This window comes from Battus philenor, unplaced genomic scaffold (genome assembly GCF_028537555.1).
Source record: "Battus philenor isolate CCGP_79_NKW_IND1 unplaced genomic scaffold, ilBatPhil1.0.hap1 SCAF_12, whole genome shotgun sequence".
In the NCBI taxonomy this organism is placed as follows: domain Eukaryota; kingdom Metazoa; phylum Arthropoda; class Insecta; order Lepidoptera; family Papilionidae; genus Battus; species Battus philenor.
In genome coordinates this window covers 8,633,093-8,660,703 of record NW_027181674.1, presented here as the reverse complement: position 1 = coordinate 8,660,703, position 27,611 = coordinate 8,633,093, and the positions used below count along the sequence as shown (strand labels likewise).

General features: G+C 30.1%; 1 protein-coding gene across 7 annotated transcripts; it reads left to right on the top strand.

Moving 5' to 3' along the window:
- The first annotated feature begins 258 nt into the window (after window positions 1-258).
- Syt1 (Synaptotagmin 1) lies at window positions 259-27,611 on the top strand. 7 transcript variants are annotated; one of them, XM_068776833.1, is made up of 12 exons: window positions 259-501; window positions 6,582-6,772; window positions 11,814-11,915; window positions 13,347-13,493; window positions 14,253-14,395; window positions 15,021-15,119; window positions 15,374-15,568; window positions 15,857-16,033; window positions 19,565-19,682; window positions 22,427-22,560; window positions 24,736-24,943; window positions 25,708-27,611. In XM_068776833.1, the coding sequence occupies exons 3-11, from the start codon at window positions 11,816-11,818 to the stop codon at window positions 24,928-24,930; spliced, it is 1,308 nt and encodes a 435-aa protein (XP_068632934.1). In that variant the 5' UTR covers window positions 259-501; window positions 6,582-6,772; window positions 11,814-11,815; the 3' UTR covers window positions 24,931-24,943; window positions 25,708-27,611. The 7 variants fall into 7 exon arrangements, with proteins under 7 accessions (XP_068632934.1, XP_068632935.1, XP_068632939.1 ...); XM_068776834.1 differs by lacking the exon at window positions 259-501 and adding an exon at window positions 3,974-4,349; XM_068776838.1 differs by lacking the exon at window positions 259-501 and adding an exon at window positions 3,974-4,446 and having other exon boundaries at window positions 15,027-15,119; window positions 19,574-19,682.

The following is a 27,611-nucleotide window of genomic DNA, read 5'->3' as shown; positions in this document are numbered from 1 at the left end:
AAAAACACGATTCATTTCGCTTGTCTGGTACTGTTGCTAAGCGATTCACTCTCTCCACAAATGATGACAAAACAAGCAAAATGTATTCTTTTAGGTTTTTTACTATGTATATATTTATTTCTTTTATACGTATACCTTGATGATATTCTAATCGTTTTAAACATTATGTAAAAAAACCGTTCCTAAAGTAAACTTACAGCTCACGCAAGTGATTTATTTGTTTGTATTAGTCTAGTTTACTCCGTGAACGTAACGAATCAGTCCCCGTAGAGCATTTCTCGGAAGTGAGCCGTGTGTTGTATGTATAAAAGCACTTTGAAACCGTGATTCGATGGTTCTAATGCGAAAAAAATGCAGGCCTTCCGAATTTCAACCGTCAGTAGCATCAGTTCTGCGTATTCGTGTATTCATTAAAGTGAAAATGATCTTCATCCGTAAAAAAAAATAAAATTGAATTTGCAGGGGTGAAACTTTTGGTGTTTATGTGAAATTCGTCATAATGTTTGTATCTGCATACATTTATATGTGTATTTTAATAAGCGATAAATATATTTAGATGGAATTCTTTGCCGCCTTAATAAATATTTGACTATTTCAGATTTTGTGCATAGTATAATTTTACGTATGTTTGAGAAATCTTGATTAATCTCTTTCATAAAATAATTAATAATTAAGTCCTGAAGTAGACCTATTTAAGTGAGTTGTGTCTTTAGTAACAAGAAATATTTGCGTCATGGTTACAAATACCTCTATGCCACATAAGTAAATATGAACAGAGACCCAACATACTTACAAATTCAGTAATTTGTCTAACGTGATTGCTTCGTGAGCTTTCTGCATTCGACGATCCTAGAGAAGGTTTAAAGCTAACATTAACGTCAGTTGGGCCAGGTCTTGAAGGTTTGAGATCAGACTAATTTCAAATTAATTGTGTAATTCATTACCTTTAGATTATTTTATTACCTTCAATGATACTAATTGCAATGGGACATCTTTATGCATTAATTTATTTAAATTTATTAAAGACGGAGAAGAAGAAAAAATGTCCTTTTTGAGGCTCTAAATAAACAATTTAATGTAACTATGTATCTACTTTTGCCTACCCTTCTCAATATCTCTTTTCATAAAAAAACTAAGCGAAGTAGTGGAGACTAGAAGTAATCTATAATAAATTTCAATAGGTACCCAATATGCATCGCGCTGTGTTACAATAAGCGCTACGCTAATTTAGCCCATTCAGTATTCCGTTAAGCAAGTCGGCAGTTAAGCTAACTTGTCCTCTTTTCAACGACGGAGTTGGTTAATATTTCACAAAATTACGAGTACTTCGAATAGCTGTATAATTTATTGACTTTCATGTTTATTTTCATATTTATTTAATCATATTTTGAATGTCACGCCTTGTAATTAATGTTACGATCAGTTTAATTTAACACACATTTTGCAAAATTTAATATAAACATGTTTATTAATAAATATTAGACTATTGTAAACGCACTCAGCTATGGCCATTATTATGCTACCCTATATGTAAATGACATACTATAATTAAATACATTATACTATTCTATGGAAATATACTTTATTATAACTTCAATTACAGGTAAACTAATTTAATGTACCAATTCTTTGAGTCTTTTGTGTATACGTCAAGTTTACTTAGCTTTGATTACATTTTTTTATTCATTATAGTTAATTAATCAACTAAAAGTAATTGTCTCTTTCTTTTACTTTTTGTATGGAGCTCTACTAGATACCTGCCTTACTCAATCGAAAGCATTCTTTATATAAACGATAACTATATATAGTCATTATCTTTTAGTCTATCTTACTGAATACTCATAACAAACATTAGATCGATTGTACAAAAATCTTAGACAAAATAATTAGAAAATAAAGAGCTTAGCGGTTATTCACAGAGACAACATAAATTTATTATTTTCATAAAAAAGTCATTAATTTATCTAGTAACTTATCCACTCGGTCTCTTACATAAATTTCTTCGTGACAGATGAGAAACATCTCTTTTTTACTCGTTTTTATACTATTATTTTATTTATTACTTAAAACATTTATTATTATAATATGTGATAGTTTATATTCACATTAATATTATATATGAAAAATGTAAGGCTCATTCAAAATTATCGCCCTTGGCTTTAATAGTCCTTTAAACGTTGAGGCCACTTATTAATAGAATCCAGCACTCCGTGGGAAAATTCTTCGCTATCAATGTTATGGATCGACTTCAAAATATCGAGGCGTTTAAACCAAGTCGTACTCTCAAGCGGATCATATTCCAAATGGGGATTAAGATCTGGAACAGGCGACATCCAGTCTTCAGCTCTATTAAATGTAAAATGTTTGTATTTAACTTTTCTTGGGTAGATCATCCTGGCGCTGAGTACGAAAGGACCGGCGTATTTATATATAGTATATATTTTATATATACTATATATAATTCATATATAGTATGCAAAACTTGTGTGGAACATAATATTATTAGGAGTCTTAACCACTTGCAGAATCATTCCTTCAGAAGGTTTGTATTTATGTAACCAATACTGTGTTATATATATACCGATACGTTTAGTTAAGAGATAAATGCCTAAAGCTTAATACGTTTAATTTGCGAGATAAATGCCTAAAGCTTTTACGTTTTTTGGGATGAATAATAATAATTAGAGGGGAAATTAAAAAGAAACGACGTAATAAAATTGCAAACACCTGAAAGCGTTTTTTTTTTTCTCGCCTCTGACTTTGAGCATATTCCAATTTTTAGAGTTCACTTAAAAATGTTGATGAGGCCGCTTTTGAAGAACCCACATCTCTTGAAAATGTTTGCATTCGAAAGATACGGAAAAGAACGTTATTCGAAATAAATGACGAACTAAAGTGAAATAAAAATTTACCTATATTATTTATATTGAATTATTTATAATTATTTGCTTTTCTATTATTTACATTTTGATTTTGTCAAAAACGTCTAGACACAATTTATATCGAGAGACATCTTTACAGGATTATTTTATTTAAAATAATATTAACACGAAAACTAATCAAAAATAAAAAATAATCTAAAAAAAATGATCATATTTTAATAAATTAAAAAAAAAGTTTTAATAATTCTTTTGGTATTTGTACAGAATAATTGTTTTATTATATTTTCATTGTACCTATGTGACCACTCTTGTAATTTATTAGAATATAGAGAATAGTGCTCTTTGCTTCTCGCATTAACAGATCCTTAATTCTGAGCAATTTATCTTCTCTGACCTTATTTTAAATTAGGGTTTTCATGAAGGGTAGACCTTTTAGCTAAAGCAGTCTTCGTGTGAATATTTTAAATTGATACGTGTCCGAGTTATGCGACTTTTTACGTGTTGTTAGAGTTATTCTTACATTACAAATCTCCTACCACCAAGGCGTTAAATCTCCAAGAATAAATTAGCTGTAGGAATAGGAAATACTATTCTGATCATATTTTTTATTACGGTTCGTTGTGATGTCTCTTACTTTCTCTAGCGGTTGTGTGACGCTTCACCTATTCAAACCAAAATTCAACAGGTAAGAACTAATTAATCCAATAACACATTCTTTTGTAATAATAATGACTCCATATCTCTTAAGCCGTATATAAAAAGAAAGGTGGCAGCTAGTGCCAATCTACCTGTGCTTCGGAATCAGCCAGCGCAAGTAATCTGCGATGATAATAGGCACCAAATTTCTATATAAACCACAAAACTAGCGCCAATAAGCGCCAAACGTCTTTTTGAACCTAATTGGAACCTGTATTTCTTTCAGTATACGGCTTCATTGATAATGTCTGCTGAGATTAATGTACCAATAAGAAACTGGAAGCTTCATCTTGTAAATCAATGACAGACTGACGAGACTTACCCGTGATGTAACTCTGGCTATGTACCTCGAATAGACACATACCGAGGTGCTAATAATTTTCTTCTTTTAAAAATCGATAATGCGTTAAAAGCTTTCATCAAACCTTACAATGTACCTACCTACGAATGAACTACCTAACTACGCAGTTTTCTTCATCAAGATCTTTGGAAACAATTTAGTAACCGACAACACAGCGCCTTGGATGAACTTATTCTAACGAAAACTATGTTATTTACGGGTTAAGTTATTTGACTAAAAAGTTAATTAGTTAAATATCGATTATTTTCTCTAGCAGTTTTTAAAATTGGTATGAAACGGGATTATGATTGTCTTGATCCTGGCTGACCTGTTCGTTTATATTTTAAGCATTTTAATGTAAAGCATTTTTAATGAATTTTCTTGTGCATCTTTTATATTTTAGGTGCTACGGAGAGGTAACTTAATTGTATGTAAGTACTCAGGTTTAAGTGCACTCCGCTAGCATCCAGGCCGCTCACAAAATACACGCTCTGACACGACCATAATGTTTTTAAAACGAATAAACAGGTACGTATTTTAAAATCGAAAATAATTTATGTTAATAACAAAGTATACATTAACTACCGTTGGTACTTACTGTAACACTAGCGTCTTGGTTAAGGGTAGTACATTCATAAATTGCGTCTTCGATCTTTGCTAAAGACCCAAATTTTGTGTTAATTATTTATTACATCACCGGTGAAATATATATAGAGATAAGGAAGAAAAATAAAATATTGACTGTGTTTTTCCAACACGTTTATAAGAATATATTCCTGTCCTGTGCCTTATTGCACGACTGCTGCTACATAGGGGAAATAGCTATATATTAGTCCTTTTCTTAGGATGGACTTCCGCAAAGTAATGCCTGAATCCATTACACAATTCTATAATCCTAAGACTCGACTTTATCGAATTTTAGATAAATATTTTTATGAGCAATGAGTAGGCATTTACAATAGAATCCCAGAAAATTTTCAAATGTCATTAAAAAAAATTGTCAAAGAACATTTGTGTGCTAAAGAGTTACTACGGATAGCACATTTTAGAAATTAAGTCTAATAATGTGTGAAAATGTTAACCGTATGTACAAATATGTAGTTGAAATGAGTTTCTTCGATGGTTTTTTTTTATGTCTGAAGTATTTATTTTCCGTATGGGCAGTAAATTGATTTTGACGACAATATGTGCTGTTATCTATCCTAAAATTGAATAAAGGATTTGAGGATTACAATTTGAATCTATTTTTATCTTAACGGGCTAGTTTCCGCAACCAAGCGACATGCGCTCATTTTACCTTTCATTTTCAGATATGAGTTGTAGTCTAGCCAACCCAACACCTGAAGAAATCACAAGATCAATTTGATACTCACTAATTCATAAAATTGTTTACCTTAAGGCCGTAGAATAGTCCTCTGCTCAGATAATGTGTACAATTTCATGAGAGAAGGAAAGAAACAATCTTTTTTAGCATAAATTCAAATATGAAGAACGTTACATCACCCACCTTTACATCATGTAGTTCCAATATTAAACCAAAACCTGTGCGGACTATTTAATTGTTAATCTGTGTAACATAGGCAAAGCGTACAACTTAATATCGAGTGAGCCGTCCACTCACTTACGATATAATAAAGCCTGATGTATCTCTTAGACAATTACTAAAAAAATCATAACATGCCTAAATATTACCTGCTACAGCTATAAACGTTTAAAGTGATTTATTAAAAAAATTGTATACTTAATGACAATAAATGAATAAAAGTTAGCGCCATCTATTCATGAAGTTTAACAATACAGTTACCGCAGTTTTTCAGGTCGTGTGCTGCCCTCTTGTAATCTAATAAGTCTTTAAAAACTTTCAGTACTTTTCACGATATTCAAGGCTGTTTTGTTAAACCGTGTTTATAGAATACATGTTCTGTATGTTTTCGTTAGATGGTTCTACTGATGCACCACAGTGTAAAAATTTTAATACAAATTTGTTTTTAATAAAATAAAAATTTTTATTCTTCGTTTTAATTTCGTTATTAATTAATTGTAAATATTATACTCTTGGTATAACAAAGAAAATTGTTATTAAAAATTTCAAAAAATCTCTTTATAATCAATCTGTTATTAATACATGTATGATAACAACAGCATTATTATGTAAATGAAAATTTTAAAGAACCATGATGATAATTTTAAGATAATATATTTCAATATCCAATCTTTACGTATTAATATAATAGGCTTCAGTGCTCAAGATCACAGTTGTAGAAAAATCAATGTGGTTTGGCAGCACAGCATTTATCTTTGTTCTTCAAGCAAATACAGCGCTTTAGTTATAGACTACCACAACTAATGTTAACTGTATACATATCTTTTTTACTTTATTACTTATTTAATTAAAACTAATAACTCTTAGTAATTCTTGTTTAAACGTTGAAGGCGTTTATAATGTTTTTTATTAAAAACTTCTTATTTTAAAAAGAATTTTAATTACTATTATTTTGAACTTAAATTTGCCGTAATTAAAACAAAATGTACATATCCTAGTCAAAAGACAATTTTAATTTGAAAATTCTAAAAGTTCTCAGTTTTAAGCTTTATTATAAGATTATATAATAAATAGGTTACTAGTTTAAGTGGACATAGCTTAAAGCCTCTTTTTGCTTTAGCGTGTACGTGGACAGAGCGGAAAGTCGGGAAAACAACGCCTTTCAATCAGTCGGCTTCAGTCGCAGGCTGTGGTGCTACTGCAACCTACGAAGCTATTACACAAGCCTCGCCCTGTGTTAAAGCAATTACAGAATGGGATTTGGAATGAAACGTACCTACATTTAGTGCTGCACAAGACTAACTGCAATCAGTGAGTAATTTAATAGAATATTTACGTAAGTCATTAGTTATAATTTTAAATTATTAACATTATAAAGTATATTTGAATTTAAAAACCTTTATTTTTACCTACGTAACAGTAATGCTTAATAAAAATATAAACAATTTAATTACATATAACTTGTTACAACTGGTTACAATATACCTTATAGATATTTACATCTGTGTAGTTCCCTTGCTTACAGCTTTAAAAAATTTGCATGTACAGGTAATGTTACAAGATATTTGTTATCATTAGTATAAACAAATAGTCGCTAGGTATTAATGATATTACTACATCATTCACAACAACTTAATATGAAACTATATTATCTCTGCAACGAATGATCTCTAAAATATGTATAATTTAGATAATAAAAATAACGACGTTTACTCCTACGCACTATAAAAAAGGGACGAATTATTATATGTGATAACTGTACGCGGACGTAACTGTATCGTATTAGCGTATTTAATGTTACTTAACTAAATAACTAGTGTTATATATATTTCAATTCGATAAGTTTCTACAATTCTTTCACTAATTATGATATTAAAGAAATACGTTATCGTTTGACATCATTAGTGAGTGTCTAAAACATCACCCAATAAGTCTCCGATCCACTTTTTATTTTTCAGAAATTTCACTTTCTCCATCAGTACAAATCATTCTTATTTTGGAGTGACATATTTACTAACGTTTCTCTTTAAAACGTTCTTTTTTTAAATTCCATGCAATATAGGCCAAAATTAAACACATGGGCTTTCAGTTTAAAGATGGTCGGTGAAATTACTAGGCTTATTATTAATTAATCTTAATATTACTATCGTCAAACGCAGTCTCCTTAGCTCTGTTTTTTTCTCTAATGTGGAAAACCTTTATGATTATGCCGGAATTCTACCGACCGAACTACTTTGACCGAAAACACTTTGGCCTACTATTGTCGTTGTAACAGCGTTGGCCTTGTGCCTTGACTTAGAGAAGACCCGGAGTTCTTCAGCCTTCAATATAAAATGAGTGTGGAATCATTTCACACGCCACTGGAGCGCTTTAAAGTTAAAAGTTTTGAAGCAGGCTTTTGAACTTCTTCTTTTGTAGGTTTTTGAAGTAGGTCATGACGTATCATCATCCAACCTTCAAGTCTCGACGGCTCCAGACTATGTATGAGGCGATTTGGTATTATCTCTCTCCCCGTAATATATTTTAAAGACCAGTCTAAATTGCTATGCCCTGTAGTAAGGTTATACAACAATAAGATGGCCTCACTACCTACGGGAACAGCATCGATAAAAGAGACCAATCTGCATGATTTTACCGCTATAGTGTTGTATTTAATTTGCCTATTAAAAACTCTTCTCATTAAGGTTTACTGACGATCCTTTATTCTTATTATTAACGTTGGACTAAAAGATTTCATTAACAACTTTGAGACAATAAATAGTTTAGTCCGTGATTTTTTTTAATTTCATCGCGTTTTCGTAGGCATTAATACTTATTTCAATTACATTTGGTTTTCAATCAATAATTAATTTCCACTGCTATTAACAAATTACTTTAATTATTTGACAGACATTGAACAACGGATCCTCCGCTGGATTTTTTTCTTCAAATCGGAAGTACATATAAAAATATGTAGTTAGAGAGATAACAGTATTAGAATAATTAACAAATTTAACCAGTTGTCCAGGGATAAATTAACATGAATTTCGTAACATTTTTATACTTTCAATAAATATTTATATGACCATACAATTCTTTATTCGTTTATTATTTGAATTTCGCAAGGACGGTGTTATGACCTTCCTTTTCAGCTGTCAAATCTTTCATTAAATTGAACGTTTTCATCGCCTTAACTTATGTATGGAAACTATAAAAATTATGTGGTATAGACATTTTCAAATCTGCGAGTTTTTTATTTAAATACTTATAAGTTAAAATTTTGAAAATGTTTCAGGAAAGAATTTTTTTTAAATATCTTCTTACATATAATCGGTTGGAAAGAAGGACCGCTTTTTATATGAACTTTCGAGGTATATTTATTCGAAGTACAATTACATTTTACTATAGACTATATAATAGGCGCCATTTTGTTCGATATCCATATATATATATGTGTGTGGTATACTCGCATAATTGTTCCAGGGTGGCTAAAGATGCGTATATTATTGAGTTATATATTACTCGAATTAAACATTAAAAACAGTGCCCTTCAACGACCACCATACACAACATCATCTTATTGCGACTTAACAGTCTGTGAAGACCACACAACGACCACAACATTTTCTACATGTTGTCGTTCGTAATCCATTATTCATCACCAGTTATCAATTAAGAATCAGAAATAAGTACACCATTTTTTGAGTAAGCTCGTATGGTTTCCAAACATCGAACCATAACTGTTTTGTAATCAATATTAAGATATTTAACTACGTGGTAACGTGAGATATTAGTATATGTCGATCTTGATCCAAATTATTAAAAATGGCGTCCATTTTATCCGTAACTGGGTCACCTAGGCGGGAGACATCTTTACATGAAAATTCCTGATTTGCAGACGTAGTTAGCAGACGCAGTTTTCGTTTTCTTTTTTAAAAAATGTATCATATTCCCTCATTTTGCCAAAAAGGAAAACAAATAGAAAGTAGATCTTTAATTAAGATGTTCCTTTTTCTTAAATGTAAAGTCAAGTTTATACACACATATAATTTTTCCCCAACCTATAACAATAACTTCTTTTAATTTTCTCGATGTAGAAAAACTATCTACATTCATAAAAAAATGGAATTACTTAAAAAAATGGCTTTAGCTTTTAAAGATTTTTACTTAATCTTCCATAGTACAAATTTGTAATAATTCTTAAAAAAAAATCTACAAACACGTTTATTACCATTAATACAGAAAAAGGTCCTAATATTCAAAAAAAAAATATGCGGTTTAATTTAATTTTAATATTATGTGCTACGATTAACAAAAGAGAATAGAAGAAAAAACTTTTAGTGGCAAAAATTAGGGTCCGGTTTTGCTTACTCCAGATATAACAGCGCCACAAAGTGGTACTTAGTCTAGAGAAAAACTTGACACAGTTTCAAAGAACATCACTGTCTGTATGGCAGTATATCAACTAAAAGGCTATGTTTGGCGCGGGCAATATCTTGCGCAATAAACCATTTGAAATGCGACCTTAATAGCGATCCCTTTCCACGTTTTTACACGAGTAGAATTTTAATCATGTTATCAGACAGCGAATGCTACACCTATGTAGGAGATATCTTTCAGGAAAGGTCAAAAACTTATTAACTAGTGTAAGAAAAGAATCGTGGTGGTCTAGTAATAAACGAAGACGGCTTGCGATTGTTGGCTGCCGGTAAAGTTTTCGACCGGCGATAATGTACATTTTGATATATTTGTTCATTTATATCTAATCTCAGTATTCATTTCACAGTTACTACTTCAGTATTATTATTCTACTTTAGGACCAGACTAAAAACCGGTTTCATTGCTATAAAAAATTAAGCTAATTCTATCTGCAACGTCTGTAACCTCTCTCTGAGAAAAGATATGTGCAATCTTACTAGGCTATTTACTTATACATTTATATAATAATTTATAATATATTTATTAATCATAAAAAGTAATACCAATTAGCAACAAGCATTTATTATTGTATTCTTCGTCCTCACTGCCCCTTTTCCTGATTATTTTTTAGTGTCAAACTCCCCTTTCCTTTCCAAATAGTATTTAATATAGACAAATTATGAAAAAATGGCATTTAAAAAAAATGCGCTTTCTGTTAGAAATTAATATTTTATTTCTTATTGCGTATATGTTGTTTAATATATAGGGTTTCATCTTAAACACATTTTATAAGTTTAACAAGTACTTAATTTTTTTAAAAAAATTATAAAATAATGGAAACGAATCGTTCATGCTATGAACCTAGCGAATGCAAGCTACGGGAATTTATTTTACGCGGACCAGCTTTAATTAAAAATTATTAGTACTATAAGAATAACCTTTTTTTAACAATTTTAAGTTTTATAATTTTGAGCTTATACATTTATTACGTAATTTCTTCCAAAGGGAACGATCTAGATCAGTGAATCACGTAAACAATACAATTTACAAGTTAAATTCTCTTTAAAGTAAAATTAAGATGGTTTTGAAAAATGAATCTTCTGCGCGACCTTTTACGTTTTGATGTATATGAATCTTGTTGTGTAATGATCGCGACCCCCATTCAGTACTAACGAACAGAAGCAAAGTCGTCAATGCACGCATCTTGTGACGTGAACGTCGTCACTCGGCCGGGAGTTCGGGGATGGTAAAACGTCGCTGCGCGCAACGGCGATCGATCGGATGCGCGCGCAATTCCTCCGTCCTGGCTTCACTACAGACCTAAGCTACCATTTGAAATTTAAATCCGTAAGAAATGCGTGAAACTCACAAAAAGTAACAAACGAAAATCATATTACAAAAGTGCTTGTGATTATTGATTCGGTGAAGCATCTGAAAAGGTCAGTTCCTTTTTGAAGTTATACTAGTATATGTTACCATGTCGCAAGGAAGTACGGTTTACATTTTCACTTAGCCTTTACGGCTTCTCGTGTACTTTTTGTGAAATAAAAAAAAACTTGAACCTTTCTACTTTTACGGTTAGATTTAAAATTATTTAATTTAATTAATAAATAGCATTCTTTCTATTTCTATTAAATCATTCGAGAATTATAATTAAATTTAACATTTTTAATTCGTTGCAAATAATTTTCAATTATTTCAAAAATGTGCTATTATAATGTGATTAATTATTTTTTATAACTATTTTTGATATCGAACACTACTCTAAATATTCATTATATATTAGAAAATAATTGTAAAGGTTATTCAATGCACGTTCAAGAATCTCTGTGTGATGTTATACAAAGATTACCTTTATAAGCTGTAATTTCCTTTAGAAGTCTACGCTGTACATGTGTTATATATTAATATGAGGCCTATTAATCGTTTATTAAATTGACACTTTTGAGGGCAGATATGTCGCCATTACGAGGAGCCGTGCTGCGATGGCGCCGCCAAGCGGACAACCTGACTACCACCGTGAAAACTAGCGCAATGCCCGCCACCAATGATTCAAGTAAAAATTTTAATTTTTTTATATGAAATTAAAATTAATATTTATGTGTAATTACATGCTAATATTTTGTTTTTTCATATCATACTGATATTTAACACACAAGAAAATGTAGGCGATGAATTTTTCTTCATTTTACTTACATGTTTGTGGTGAGATAGGGCTATTTAGAACAATATCCTAATATTAAATAAATTACTTTACAGCAGATATTTTTAAATAAAATTGAATCCCCATCTTCGGTTGTTCGTTATTTCAAATTAGACAAACATTAAGGTTTAGAAAGGTACTTACAAATTTATAGGGAATTTTCAAATAAATTCTGGATAAAATACTAATGAGTGAACATTGAAATGTTCATATTATATAATAATGATTTGTGTGTTAAAATTTGTTATAGTATTAATAATTATTACCTTAAGTCGTCGCGTAAACGCCTCCAAACAATTAAAATCTACCTGTTTTATAATGTTATATACTGCAGAAAATTGTGGTGTAATTTTCCCGTAAGCTATCAGCTATCATTGGTCCAATGGTGGATCCAATGTAATGAGTGATAATTGATTTATGTAATATAGTGAAACACACTGTGTTTTAGTTTCTTCTTATCCTAAAATATCTCTGACTTTAAATCTAAAATATTATAAAAATAAATCGAGAACAACTAGATCGATTAGGATTTTTTTTTGATATGTTCATTACGAAAAAAGTTACTATGCGATGAAAAAGTAATAGAAACAATAGAAACTTATCTTTTCTATCCCAATTGTAGAATATTTTAAAATACTCACTGTCAAATATTTAACATCAATCGAAAATAAAAAAGAAATCGTAGGATATAATCAAACAAAAATCACAGAACAGTATGTCTTCAAATGCCCGGAAAGTTCCTTAATTACGAAGACTAGATTTTTTATGCTTTTTAAAAAAACTTTAGTTCAATTATGTGTCATTTGTAATTAGTACAATTCATCTTAAATTTGTATTTAAAAACAGGAACGTTAACATGTTTTAATTTTTATATGGGTGAAAACATAATTTCGCAAAAGATTTTATTTATGAAAAATACCTTGTACTTTACCCATCCACCTGAAACCAAATTCTGCCGCCAAAATGTAGGAAATAAGTACACTAGGTACTGCCGTTTGTTCTCTGTACGAAGGTTACTGCTAACGAACAGGTCATTGCGCAGCTTTCGGAAGAATTCGAGAGTAATAGAATGTAGAATTAAAGCTATATTTAACTGTGATTCTTACAGTTTAACAAAATCACAGCATATAAATCGTTACTAAATCAAGATTTGACTAACTAAAAAGTAAAAGTTCTACTAAAAGTGATCAGAAAAATTTATTAGTATTGATACTAAGAATAAAAAATAAGTTGTATTTTTATTAAACGTTACACGCACGTTATTATTAAATTTAATATTTACAGCTACGCCTACATCGCTCGGTGGTACTGGAACCGAGCCTTCTGTACCAATAATAACAACGACCCAGGAGTCCACAGCCGAGAAGGTAGCAGCAGAAGTCGCTCATAAATTGAACATGGAAACATGGCAGCTCGTAGCAATCCTTGTTGGTAAGAACATATTTTATTGCTACAACCATTTCTACGGATCAACCAAAAAAAATTGCTAGTATATGTTAACCCACTACATTTTGATTTTGTTTTCATTTGTTAATTGTTCGGTGATTTGATTCTATGGTCGCTCTCTTACATCGTTCAAAGTACAGAAAATATATTCCAGCATTTATAGGAAATCAATACTTCGTATGATCAAACAAGTGTTCGTAATACACTCTTTTCCTTTATCTTCTTTGAATCCGTTGATGTTAAATATTTTAAGTGGTTGAACGGCTGTTCCATAATTAATAATAATTTTTAACTACTGGAACAACAGTACTAATGGATGCTTGTCTCAGTATTCCCATGTCAAAATAGCTACTATTACTATTCGCAATGTGTTTGTTTATTTCATGGACAGAAAAAATGTAATAAAAAACATTCATATAGGGCTGCATCTGTATGAAATCAAACACAAGACTTAGTACCACTATACAGAACTACTATTAAAAGTAATTAAAGTTAATTATATTATTTGATTATTAATTTATGTTATGAAAACAAAGTATTTACACTCTTCAACGATATTAATAAAATAGAGGTATTAAAAGAATTTTTAAAAATTTAAATTATGAACATTTTAAATTATAGTAGCATGACAAACTGTTTTGGCGAATACAAGATAATATAACAAAAACTTCTATTTCATAATGTAAATTATTGATATTATAATTTATAATGTAAATATAAATGTTAAAAAATGTGTGCAAACAGGGGTAGGCGTAGTTATCCTCGGCATATGTTTCTGTTGTATCCGACGATGCTTCCGCAAACGACGTTCGAAGGATGGCAAGAAAGGGATGAAAGGTGTCGATTTCAAGTCCGTCCAACTTCTGGGATCAGCATACAAGGAAAAGGTAGCGTGTGTACAATTACTATAATACAAAGAGAAAGAGTATTTTTTGCAACCCTTCGTCTTAGAGGCTCGATGAGGCTGCAAACAACAGAACTACAAACATCAGAACATATGACCATAATATTTTGTTCTTGTTTTATAATATGATGTAGAAAAAAAAGAAAAAAAATTTAGAATTATATTAAAAAAATATTTCGACAATCACTAATTATTTTCTATAACGCGGTCCTTTTCATTACATGTTACATTATAATCTTTGCATATTTTGCAATCGACTGTAAGTTGCAATATTATATAAAAAAATTCAATACAAAAATGTTATCACAAAACTGGGACGAAAGAGGAACTTCGCTCGTTTCATTCGTTATTATTTTACGTCACCTTAACGGAAAAATTTTACAAAAATATGTTATTTTAACGAATATCTTTAATTTATCACTTAAGGGTATAGTATTTTATATTGTAATGAAGTTAAATTAATTATTTTATTAAATCGTTCATGCATCAATTTATTACATGGCACACAGACCTGTTGTCATACCGATTTCACACAAATTTCGTTTTCAACTCATTAAATATAAGAAATAAGTTATTCACATAAAGTTTGCCGCGGGACGTGCATGTAGGTTCAGCCGGACATGGAGGAGCTTACCGAAAATGCCGAGGAACCTGATGACGGTGACTCCAAAAAAGAGGAACAGAAGTTAGGAAAACTTCAATATAAGGTAACTACTTCCTTGTTGGAGAACGAGGGAGCGAATACTGTATGTATGTGTTATGACTGCGTTCGTTTCTATAAGTACACATGATCCCATTTTTTTACGAACAATTTTAACTAAATTGTTTTAAATGCATGTTTAATATTTCAATGATTTTGTTTTTTTTATTATTATAACGAACATTTATTTGCCTTTAATGCCGTAATATTTTGAAATCAAACGTATAAATCAAAACATTAAACCTAACTATTATTTCTCAGCTGGAATATGACTTTAACAGCAACAGTCTGTCAGTAACGGTTATACAAGCGGAAGAACTGCCCGCTTTGGACATGGGCGGCACCTCGGACCCCTACGTCAAGGTTTATCTCTTGCCCGACAAGAAGAAGAAGTTCGAAACCAAAGTCCATCGGAAAACGTTGAATCCAGAATTTAATGAAACTTTTGTCTTTAAGGTAAATTATAAGAATACACACCTGATATATTTTTTTATTTTGGGATATTATCCAATTTGTGACACATTCGGAGCAGACAAATTATACCTATAATAGTATCTACTATTATAAAACATATTGTAACAATAGACTTCGTTATTTATATAAAAAAAAGACTAATCGTTAAAAAATAATAAGGAATAGATTATATTTAAATCAAACAAATAAATATATATTTTAGACGAAACGTCTATCCGAACCGTTACAGATAGTGCATTAGATTGACAAAACCATTTTTGTATTTGACAGAACGTACCATATGCTGATGCAATGAATAAAACACTGGTATTCGCAATCTTCGACTTCGATCGATTCTCCAAACACGACCAGATCGGTGAAGTAAAGGTACCTCTATGCCAGGTGGACCTTGCGCAAACTATCGAGGAATGGCGCGAGCTGCAAAGTGTGGAAGGTGAAGGTGGACAGGTGCGATCCAAAAATAATAAGAAAATATGAAACAGTAAAAATTATCTATTACAATGTCTTGTTAAATATTTGTATTCTTTATATATAATTCTAATGTATCTATTACAAATTTGATATTTATTGTTTATGTGATAGACACGTTTTTAGGAAAATAATATGAAAATTTTACATTTCAGCGAAAGTGATGTCTACAGTGTGGTAATTTTTGATAATAAATTAAGTATTGTGTTTTGTATTCTAGACAATTATCCTGTTATTAAATTACGTCAGGTCCATAAAAGGTGACTATAAATAATTAAGTAAGCGATTCAGAAGCAAAACGACAAATTTTATTTTTATTTATATTACATTATATATTTTAAAATATACGGAAACACATTACGTTGCGGCATTATTCAACGAGTATGAATGAAATTCTAAACAACTTAAAATTTTAAACAATTATAGCAAATGTTACCACATACAAATGTGTTAACCATAGCAGACACCCAGGTCACATCAACAATTTATAATAGTATTTACACAAAATATTAAACGTGTACATTAAGGTAGATATGTATATTACATGCTCTCACGCACAGTATTAGCAATAAGCCAACAAAAGCAAACAAAACCATACATAGGAGCGCAGAGTTGACAAAGAGACTATTTTACTTTTTTTCTTAGCTTAGGCTAACTGACAAAACACACCCACTGATACAAACATCATAACGACTTTCACAATTCATGATATCGCATTAAACTTAATTCAGGCATACATGCATAATACGATCGATGGATTTGTTTTGGCAGAACAGCATAATTTTTAAAATATACCATTCTTTCAAAAAATATTTTAAAATTTTAGTAATGGTAATCTAAAATATAACTTTTAAAATATTAACATTGAAATAATGGTATAGGTTTTTTTTTATTAAATTTTACTGCACTTTTAAAACTTGAGGTTTCTTGACAAAGAGATTAAAACGTCGCGTTACGTTTATAAGAACTAAAAATATATTTTGTGTGTCAAGACACCTCTGCAAACTAAGTCGGCATTTATTTTTCGAAAACATTTATTTCGACGGCAAAAATGTATTTACTTGGTTTTTTCTCTTTTTCTCCATATTTTCTCTGCTCTGCTTGGCTGTGTTTGATTGTGTCCTGAACAATCTTGCATGCCGCTTCAAAAACGAAATGATCATTCACGTAAGTATTATTTTGAGACACATCGAGATTTATAATATAAAATCTAAAATGAACACGTTTCATTGATATTTATCAACACAAACGGTTTAAACATATTAATTAGAAACATTTTCAATATACGATACCATACGTTTTTTCATTAATTGTATAAATAAGTAGGTTATAAATAGGTCGGTGTATATATGAACAAAATTATTTGGAACTTGATAGTTCCAAAGGATATTTAAGATTTGGTCACCTTACCTTTTATCACCCATCATACCATATCTTTACTTTTGTCGATTATTTTGTTTTACTCCATCCAACACTCTCTTCTGTTTATATTGCGGCTGGGGAATGAGGCATGCACGTCGATCACACTCCTGTTTTGGATTTGAATTGTCATTTTTCCTTAATGCAATAAATTTTTGCTCCAAATTGGGTTACCTATAATAAAATATTGTGTAAATTTGTAAGTTATCATACAGGGATGATGACATTTCAACAGTTATGGTCCCCCATAGCTGAACAAACACTTAGCGCAACACGAATGGTTACCTTTTGGTTGTTGCACTAAACTTTGCTATTGCATTTCATTGTTTATGATACGCTAAATGTTTTTATTACATTACAGTAGAATTCCTTAACACATTTTAACACATGTTATGGTGCAACATATATTTATCTCGAAATAAAACATGAAAAACATGTATTATTTTCGAAAAGTACTACACGGTCATCTCAATTACATCAATGACATTGTATATTATTACATTACAAATTATATAAAGGAACTAAGGAAAATTGCATTCAAATAAAAGCAATTTACTGATGACATATTCGATACTTGTAGTATGTTGCAGATCTCCATCTGGTCGACGAAAGAAGAAATGCACCAGACAATATTAATTAATAATCATTATAAATTTTAATTCCTCTTTTTTAATATGATTAAACTAAAAGAAAATTGTGAAGTATTATTATCCTTATTCAAATCGTATTAAATTATTATATCAAAGTACAATAACTTTATAACTACCAAGTTGAGTAAGTAAAACAATAGTTGTACTATTTTATCCCACGAGCTAAAGCATTTCACCCAAAGTAGCATTTTAGTTTAGAGTTAAAAAATTTTGTACCAACCTTATATTTACTGTGTAATATTCTTCCAAAGAAGTCCTGAGCTTTATCACCGATACGACCGAACTTCTTTAGAGGATTTATGTCTACCTATGTTTATTGTGATATGTATGTGAGTACTTACATAGTTGCTGTTAGATAATTGCGATCTGTTCCTAAAATGGTTGGTCTTTCGCGGACTAGAGAGAGTAAGTTAATTTTAATTTACATACATAAGGTCGTAAAAGATGAAGACATACGGAAATCTGCAAAGGTGAGCATACATCATTTCCATTTGGTGATTTGAGCTGGGTGTTCAGGTGCAAAGACATTGGCTTCATTTCGGCAACAGATCGTAATGTTATGATATAATGTTACCAACATTTTACTTTATCAGCGGGAGACTGCTTTGTGACGGTTGTGTATTAGGTTTGATGTGAACGTTAATTTTGGTTAACCCTTTAGAGTTTTGTTTGAAAGTTTGTGTACCGTGTTTTATTTAATGTTTTAGATTGATATCAATGTGCTAAAACGTTGTATGTAACGCGATGAAAAGTTTCGTCAAATAATAAGTTTTACGGTTTTCGGACTAGTTGCAAACTGCATCCCTTAAGGCTACCTATACCGAACACTTTCTTGGCAATGCCATTTTGAACACGAATATCTGCACAGTTTTTCAATTAAAAAAATATCGGCAAACGTTACACAAAATTATGCATGGCAGAAATACAAAAGGTTTACGAAAATCTGTGCGGATAGAAAAAACCCATAACAATGCTTTTAGGAGACCTACACAAAGCTATTATCTGTTTTTGTTTTTAACAATTTGTAGCCCTTCTCCGCCCTAAGCCGCGATGTGATCGCCCGTCTAATATTTATATGTATTATGCTCAGCTTATCTGATCCAATTTAACGCTATATCTTCCTTACACAAATTCCTGTTATCCTACAATTTTATCACTATCCAAATCTCCTACTCAACCAAACTTTTATTAACACTCATACAAAAATTGCAGGAGCTTCTATATTAAACCAATAAAAAAAGTATACGTCGTACAAAATAAAAAATAAATAAAACATTACACACAATTACATCGTGGCCCAAATTAAAACATATGGACTGTAGGAAACTATGTGCCACATAACGATATCTTATTAAGGAATCTTTTGTGAATTTTTTAGATATTCTTCATAATAAATGAGAACAATTTAAATCTAATGAATGTATTGATAAATATTTTCCAGGACAACAAGTTGGGAGACATTTGTTTCTCATTACGTTATGTTCCGACTGCTGGAAAGCTTACTGTTGTCATTTTGGAAGCGAAGAATTTGAAGAAGATGGACGTTGGCGGTCTATCAGGTAATCTCTTTCCATATATTTTGTTTCCTATACTCAATATTTTAACACTTTTAATAACAATACTGATATAAAATTTTGATAATTTCAGGATATTTAGGGTAATTTCTTCTTACTAACCTTTAAACATTTGATATTGCTTAACACAAAATAGCAATAAATACAAACATAACCGTGTGCATGAATTATTAAATTCAAGCTTTCAAATTTAGATTTTCGTATATTTATTTACCATACGATCGATTATACAAAAACGTGAAAAATTCACAACATATAATATATACAACAGATTATCAATCTGTTAACTAAGTTTATGTAGATAAAAAATTTGTTGTTGCTTTTAGTGTTTTTTTTTTAAGTTTTTGATTATATTATAATTATTCAATCCAGATTTATAGTTACATATTGAATAATCGATCGAATGATACGAAATCAAAACAATATTACACATTTACCCACCATAAACCTTATTTTAATTATTTCACACTTACAATTCATTGTTTGTTGCATGAAATTGAAGAATTAGATAATGACATTGGTGATAAAAAGGCTTTAAACCTCTATAATAGATATTGAAAAGCTGCGCGCTTAGAACCTATAACGTTTTAATTTATGACTATATTTGTCCAATCCGATGAATTAGTAGTATGTTGCGGCCCGAGCTGAGACTCCTTCGGGAGCCCTCGAAGTTTACTACCTTAAAAAAATCTTAAGCTAGATACCCTCTGCACCCGGTCGCTTCGCGCTCGCGCAATCTACAAATGCCATTTGGGCAGCTATGAGAGTCCAAATCAAAAAAGTACATTTGGACCGCTTAAAATTATTAGTATGGTAGCCATTTATGTAGTCGAATTTATTCCAATAAATCAACCATTTCTCAAAACAAGTAAACTATCAGAAACAAAATAATACATCAAAACTCAAACAAAATTTGTCTATTCAAATTTGTATATACCCTGTAGCATACAGATACTTATAAAAGGAAAATACAAAAACTACTTGTATCATTAGTAATTAAAAATAATATTCGTTATATATACAAAAACCATACTTGTAGTGGTTTTTGATATGCTATTAACTTTTAAATATCATCCTATTTATTTTTATCTAGGTAAGTTTTTTACTACGACTACTTAGGCAACTTTCATTATATCCGTTTCTTATAATTCCATAAAACTTTCAAATACAACTTAGAGATAACACGGGTCAACATGAAATTTGACTTTGATTGCAAAGTATTAAATTTCGGTAGTTTAGGTCGTAATAAGACGGAAAAAAAATATATGGCATGAAAAACTTTGCTTTTGTGCTTAGAAGACTGATTGAACGAAATTTTTAAAAATCTCGGATTTTAATTTTTGATTGAAAATAAAACTATTGAAATAAAAATGTTTATTATTTTTATTAAGTTTTACTATCAAATTAGCTTACAGAAAAGTGGAAAATAACTTAAAAGTGCACACTTTTACTTTTTCTTTTATGTTCATAGCTACTTTCTCTCAATAAACCCCAAATATAGTCGCCCATCAAGTTTTCATAGTATTGGCCTTGATAGCGTTGTTCAAAATTCATGATGTCCTGATAGAAACGTTCTCCTTGCTCTTCGGAATAGGCTCCCATATTGTTTTTAAATTTATCCAAATGAGCATGCAGCATATGTACTTTTAATGACATCCTGCAGCCTATGGCTTTAAAATTTGTAAGCATATCCTCAACCAACTTTTCGTAGTTTTCAGCTTTATTATTTCCTAAAAATCCAGAAACTACTGCTTTAAAACTGTTCCAACTTGCTTTTTGAGTACGATTCAGCAACGTTGGAAATTTTTCATCGGCGAAAATCTGTCTTATTTGCGGACCAACAAAAACCCTAGCTTTAACCTTTGCTTCCGATAACTTCGGAATTTTTTTTTTAAGTATCCAAAAGCTTCTGAAGTTTCATCCAGTTTTTTAACAAATTGTTTCATCAACCCTAACTTAATGTGCAAAGGCGGCATTAACACTTTTTCCGCTTCAACAATCGGCTCAAATTTGACGTTCTGTTTTCCGACACACAATTCTGATCTTACAGGCCATGACCGTTGAATATGGTGTTTAGAATCCGTACAGGACAGTCAAAATATGCTTCATAGGCTTCACAGAGAACGTGCGATGTCTTTAGTTCATATTTCACGTCTCGAACTTTAATAAATTGACCACATATAAAACAAAATGCATCAGCATCGTATTTGCACTTTCGTGACGACATTTTAAGTTATTCTGAGCTTGTAAATAACACCTGATGGTTGTTTATCACTCGGGTGCCATCTAGCGGCACAGTGTAAACGTTAATACCCCACTCTCACCGCGCGGTCTTTTTAAAAATATTAAAATCAATTAAAATTTATAAAAAAATTGAAAAATGAGTATTATTATTATAACTATCACAAAAGCAAACTTTATACCGAAAAAAGGTATTTTCTTTTCGTTTTTGTGCATAACTAACTGGAAAATAATAGTATAAACTTTAGGACAAAGAACGAAAATTTTTTTGTAGAGTCGTGTAATTTAAGCGCAATTATATTTTCTTTACATTTATTAACCAATATCATAACACGTGTAATTAACTAAGCTATAATTTAGTAGTACTTAGAAACATATCTCCATATCATTGTAAATAATTTACTCAAATATTAATCTATTATATTAATATAATACTAATAAATGAACTCCTTTTTTTCATATTTGGACGCATCGGCGTATGACGACAGATCCGTACGTAAAGATAGCACTCATGCAAAACGGTAAACGCCTCAAGAAGAAGAAAACGAGTATCAAGAAATGCACACTGAATCCCTATTACAACGAGTCATTTACTTTTGAAGTACCATTCGAACAAATACAGGTGCGAGCCGAGATTAAAACAAAATTCAGTTTAACAGCGCATGCTATGGACTATTGTTCGAATGCGGAAGGCACAGAATTACTACGTATTGTAGCCGAAGCTTTACGATTCATGACATTGTTTGCTTCCGCCATTCGAAATTGCCTGTATCATGTGCGTTTTGGTGTTGTGTACTAATTGTTGTGACTTTGAACGTAAACCACTTGCATCCAAACCCTCTAATCCCACATAATATTCTCCTGCCTTAATTTTTCTTGAACGTTTTAAATTTTCAACACAATGGAAACTAAGAGTGTCCTTATTATTTGGTATATTCTGCATATTATTCAATATAATGTATTGGTCCTATTATTCACGTTAATCTTTCCTTCTTTTACATTATTGTTGTACAGATTATTATTACTAACTGTGAGCTAAATTTCTCCATTTTCCTTCTAAATCCTGTTTATGTATAATTCAAAGTGATGTTATTTAAACTTGCTACCTGATAGATGTTGACCTTTAACCGTAATAGACATGTGTTACGGATAAAGGTTTTCGTTTATTCCTGCAGTCTAAATATATTCGCTTTGGTATATTTAAACGTCCACAACAAATCCATACAAAGTGGTGTTTGAAAATCTCCCCTCGTAACTGCATTATAATTTGGTGACTTCAAATTGTAATTACTTATGGTTTGAGGAATCCAGTCCCTCGTTTTTCTTCTGCATTTCTTCTTATATTATTTCACCTATTTACATTTATTTTCAATCCAAAGTAGTTGGTTTTATTGCAAATTATTTAAGTTTCTCTCACAAAAATATATGGTAAGAAAAACAAAAAAGTAAGTATATAATACCACATATATGTATACTTGTACAATTATTATATTTATTAGCATGAGCATGTGTGTTTTATGTACGTAAAATTATGTTAGATCTTAAGAATTACAGCCAATACGTAGCATTAACCAACTTAAGCCTCGCATAACACAAATCCGCTTGAACTAGAGTGCGTTTTTCGATTGCCTATAAATCTGATATACTTATAACTACATATTTCATGACCTTTAAGAAACATGGCTGATCACTTTTAGCCTATCATATACCAAAAAAGCTAATTATATTTTCCTTATCTTCATTCATTTTAACTCACTATTAAATACGGTAAATAAATTTTTATTAGTTACACTTTTTGATACACTTTTCCACATTAACAAATATTTCACTACATCATTTCATTAGGAACTATTGCAACTTTTAATTTTAATTTAAAAGTATTAATATATCAAATTATTATGCATTCCTAAAAATTACGTACAAACACCATTGGTACACTTATTTTCAATTATTCAAATCATCAATAGTGAAATATTTTTTATGAATATTCAAACTTTACTTTTTGTAAAGTTTAAAAGACAAGAAAATCACTGTTTTAGTCAAATTAATTATTTACATTTGAAAGTAGAATCACTTTTTTAATATAAAACTCATAACGTAGTTTACTAGACTTATTTAGTATTGAGTTGTCCATAAAGGTGAGGCCAAAATATTAGATATTTAATAAAGTGATTGATACAGAGATATTTTATAAATTTAGACGTATAGCCTATTAAATTACTTAGGTATTTTACATGTTTAATATTCGTAATATTTCGCACGTCATAAAAAAGTTGTTCTTATTGGAAACTTCCAATCAGATTTTCCTCCTTGGTTCCCGCGTGTTATTTATTATTATCCACTTTATAATCACCAGTTTTGAACGCAGTAAATCACTTTCGTACTTTTTTCTGCTTTTATTATGGCAATTATTTTAATTCAAAATGAAATGTCCGCAATGCTTTATGATTTTTCATTTTTAAGTTGTATAAAAGATTTTAAAGTAAACATATCGCAACAAACTTTATTGTGTTTTAGATATATATATATATATATATATATACATTATATATATATATATATATATATATATATATACATGAGTTGGTTTTCATTCATTTTGAAGAACCTTTCGTTACACGGTCTTTCGAAAAGCGGCAACCTTTCTGGACTACCTAATAGTCATAACATACAATTACCACCAATAATTTATGATAAAAATAAAATTAACTTTATACTGTCTTTCGCAAGCTCTCGCATTATAAATACACCACATATTTACTTACTAATTATTTAATACCTCTGAACTGTATCACAGAAAGTGAATCTAGTTGTAACGGTGGTCGACTATGATCGCATTGGTACCTCGGAGCCCATCGGCAAGGTGGTCTTGGGCTACAACGCGTCGGGTACGGAACTGCGTCACTGGTCAGATATGTTGGCTAGCCCGAGGCGCCCGATCGCTCAATGGCACACCCTCAAAGATCCTGATGATGGAGAAAAGAAAGATTAAGGAGAACGTGAAGGTCAGTATTGCAATAGAACTCATGGAAACAGAGTTCAAATAGACTATTTTTTTTTCAAGTATGTTTTTCTTCTTGCAGTTCTTTAAGATTCATGTACTTCGCAATTTGTGTCCCACAAAAATCGTAAAGATAACAGACGCTTTGCACTTATTATTATCTGTATTAAAACAATTTACTAATAAAAACCAAATGATTGTACGATTTAATCAAGGACAATTTATTTATGCATATAAATATTACATAACGTTTACACACCTCAATTTCTTGTATACTTTTGATGTAAATATATTTTTTTACTTTGTAATAATTATTTTTACTTTGAGTATAAATAATTTTAATGATTTATGACATTTTTAACCCTTTCATTTAAAGTTCATGATAGACAACGATCGTAAGATATTCCCACAAATGTGAAAGTGAAACAAGTGTAAGCTTCTAACCATATTTGATAATTTCTGCAGTTTATCTAATGTTAACTTTATCTTCCATACGCATTGGAGATTAATTAAAGATCGTTACTTAAAAAGGTACAGATACACTTTTATATAATCATTTTCGTACTTACTTATTTTTACAAAAGGAAGTTAAAAAAAAAAAAATTTTTACTCACTAATTATAGCGTCATTAAAGATAAAATATAAAATGAAAAAGAACCCGTTAAAGTTACTTCGCTACTATACTTTTTGACATAAAAATGTAAATCCGAAAAAAAATTATAAATATCGTAATAATATCATAATAAAAATCATGTAATTTAATTTCAGAACCAGAAAGCATCAACTTCTCGAAACTTCATCACCAATGAACGAGAATGAAGTTCGAAATATATACGCCTTATAATTTATCAACCAATAATGTAACCTATTATAACATCGTGCATGTTTCCTGAATAAAAAGTTTTAAAAAAATTCACCTAGATAAGCTTTAAACAAATAAAACGAATTATTTGTTACCGCTTAATCAATACAATACGTTAAATAAAAGCTTAGAACTGTCTAACTAAACTTGAACCTACATCTTCCCTTGTCTCAATAGGGACGTAAATCTTAAAATATTCATACTTTTCCTAAGAAAACATAAGTTCGATACATAACTATTTTTTAATATTTTCATATAACCAGATATCGCCATGCTCACTAAAAACTTACATTTTTGACTGAGTATCTATGATAATTCTGCTTTATATAGAAGTAAATGACGACTTCCTAGCGACGCTCTTAGCAAGTTCGTCATGCAAGATCCGTATCTTAAGTTTTGTTTTTATTGCACTAAACCCCTAATTACAAAGCCAATGTCAAATCAAACTTATTAAAACATATTATGCTTATGTAATTAATTTTTGGCGTATTTATTCTCTTACATATTGAATGTATTGTTTTAAAGATGTTCAAAATTATTGAAAAAAGCTAATCAGTACTTCCGAAAAATGTGTACTTTGTATTTATATTTTGAATATTCCGTGACAAAACGCTATGTAAATAAGTTAAACCCTGTTAAATTTATTACATTCTATTTTACTATCATGTAAGTGTTATAGTGTTGAGACCTTTTAGAATAGTTATAACGTTCCTCTAAAGAAGTGGGCATTGCATCACATAGTAGCTATTAATAGGTGAATTGTAGCTTGGTGTTAGCAATTGATACTTTGATTCTTTGTTTGCATAAATTGGAGTGTATATTCTTTGGAGGAACTGTAGGCCTATAAATATGTACCTACTTAGTCCCCTTTATTAATCATGACATTATTATAAATGTTTCCAAAAAATATAAACTTAAGCTGCAGCATACTTACCATATTTAGTACCGCGTTACATATTATCAATTCTATTGTTGATTCGAAAAATTGTTTATCTTGATGTATAGCACCAATGTATCAAGTGTACACCATTATAACATCGAAGCTAGCCCAATTTATAAAGACTAGAGAATATAATAATAAATCTATTGGATAATACTCTAATTTGTTGTTTTAATAGTCTAAAATAGATTTCTGAGAATATACAGAAACATAAATAGACAGGCTATGATTTGTCAAATAGATACTTTCAAAAAATAAGTACTCATTTAATACAACAAACTATTTACTCAATAATTCGACATCTGTTATATTATTATGAGCAATATATTACATTGACACAAAATCAAGATTTTTTTAATTAAGTGTGAATATGATAGTACTTAATACATTGGCATATTTAGCTGTTGCTTAAACATTGTTAATCTGAACTGTATCAGTTAATACTATGTATATAATGTAATCAAACACATGTTAAATTTATTAAACACAATGAGTAGTGATAGAGAGTGATTACTTACTCCATGAAAGTACACATTAGTACTGCACCAACACAAATATGTAGATGTATTTGTCATTTTAAAATTAATTATATACCTTGAAAAAGTGGAATTAAACAATTTCATTTCTTTTCCAGTGTAACTATTTTGTTAATGACAACCGTTGATTGTAATTATTTCCTTGTCTGTAGTTATGATTTAACTTTAAAATTATTCTCAAATGTATGAGACTTCATAGAATGGACAATATAAACATTAAAATGCTGTTTATATTAATATGCAGAATATAAACTTTGTATTGTAAGTAAAATTTTATGTAAAATTATTATACACTATAATATATTGTTGGAATTTCGGATCTATAAAAAACCTT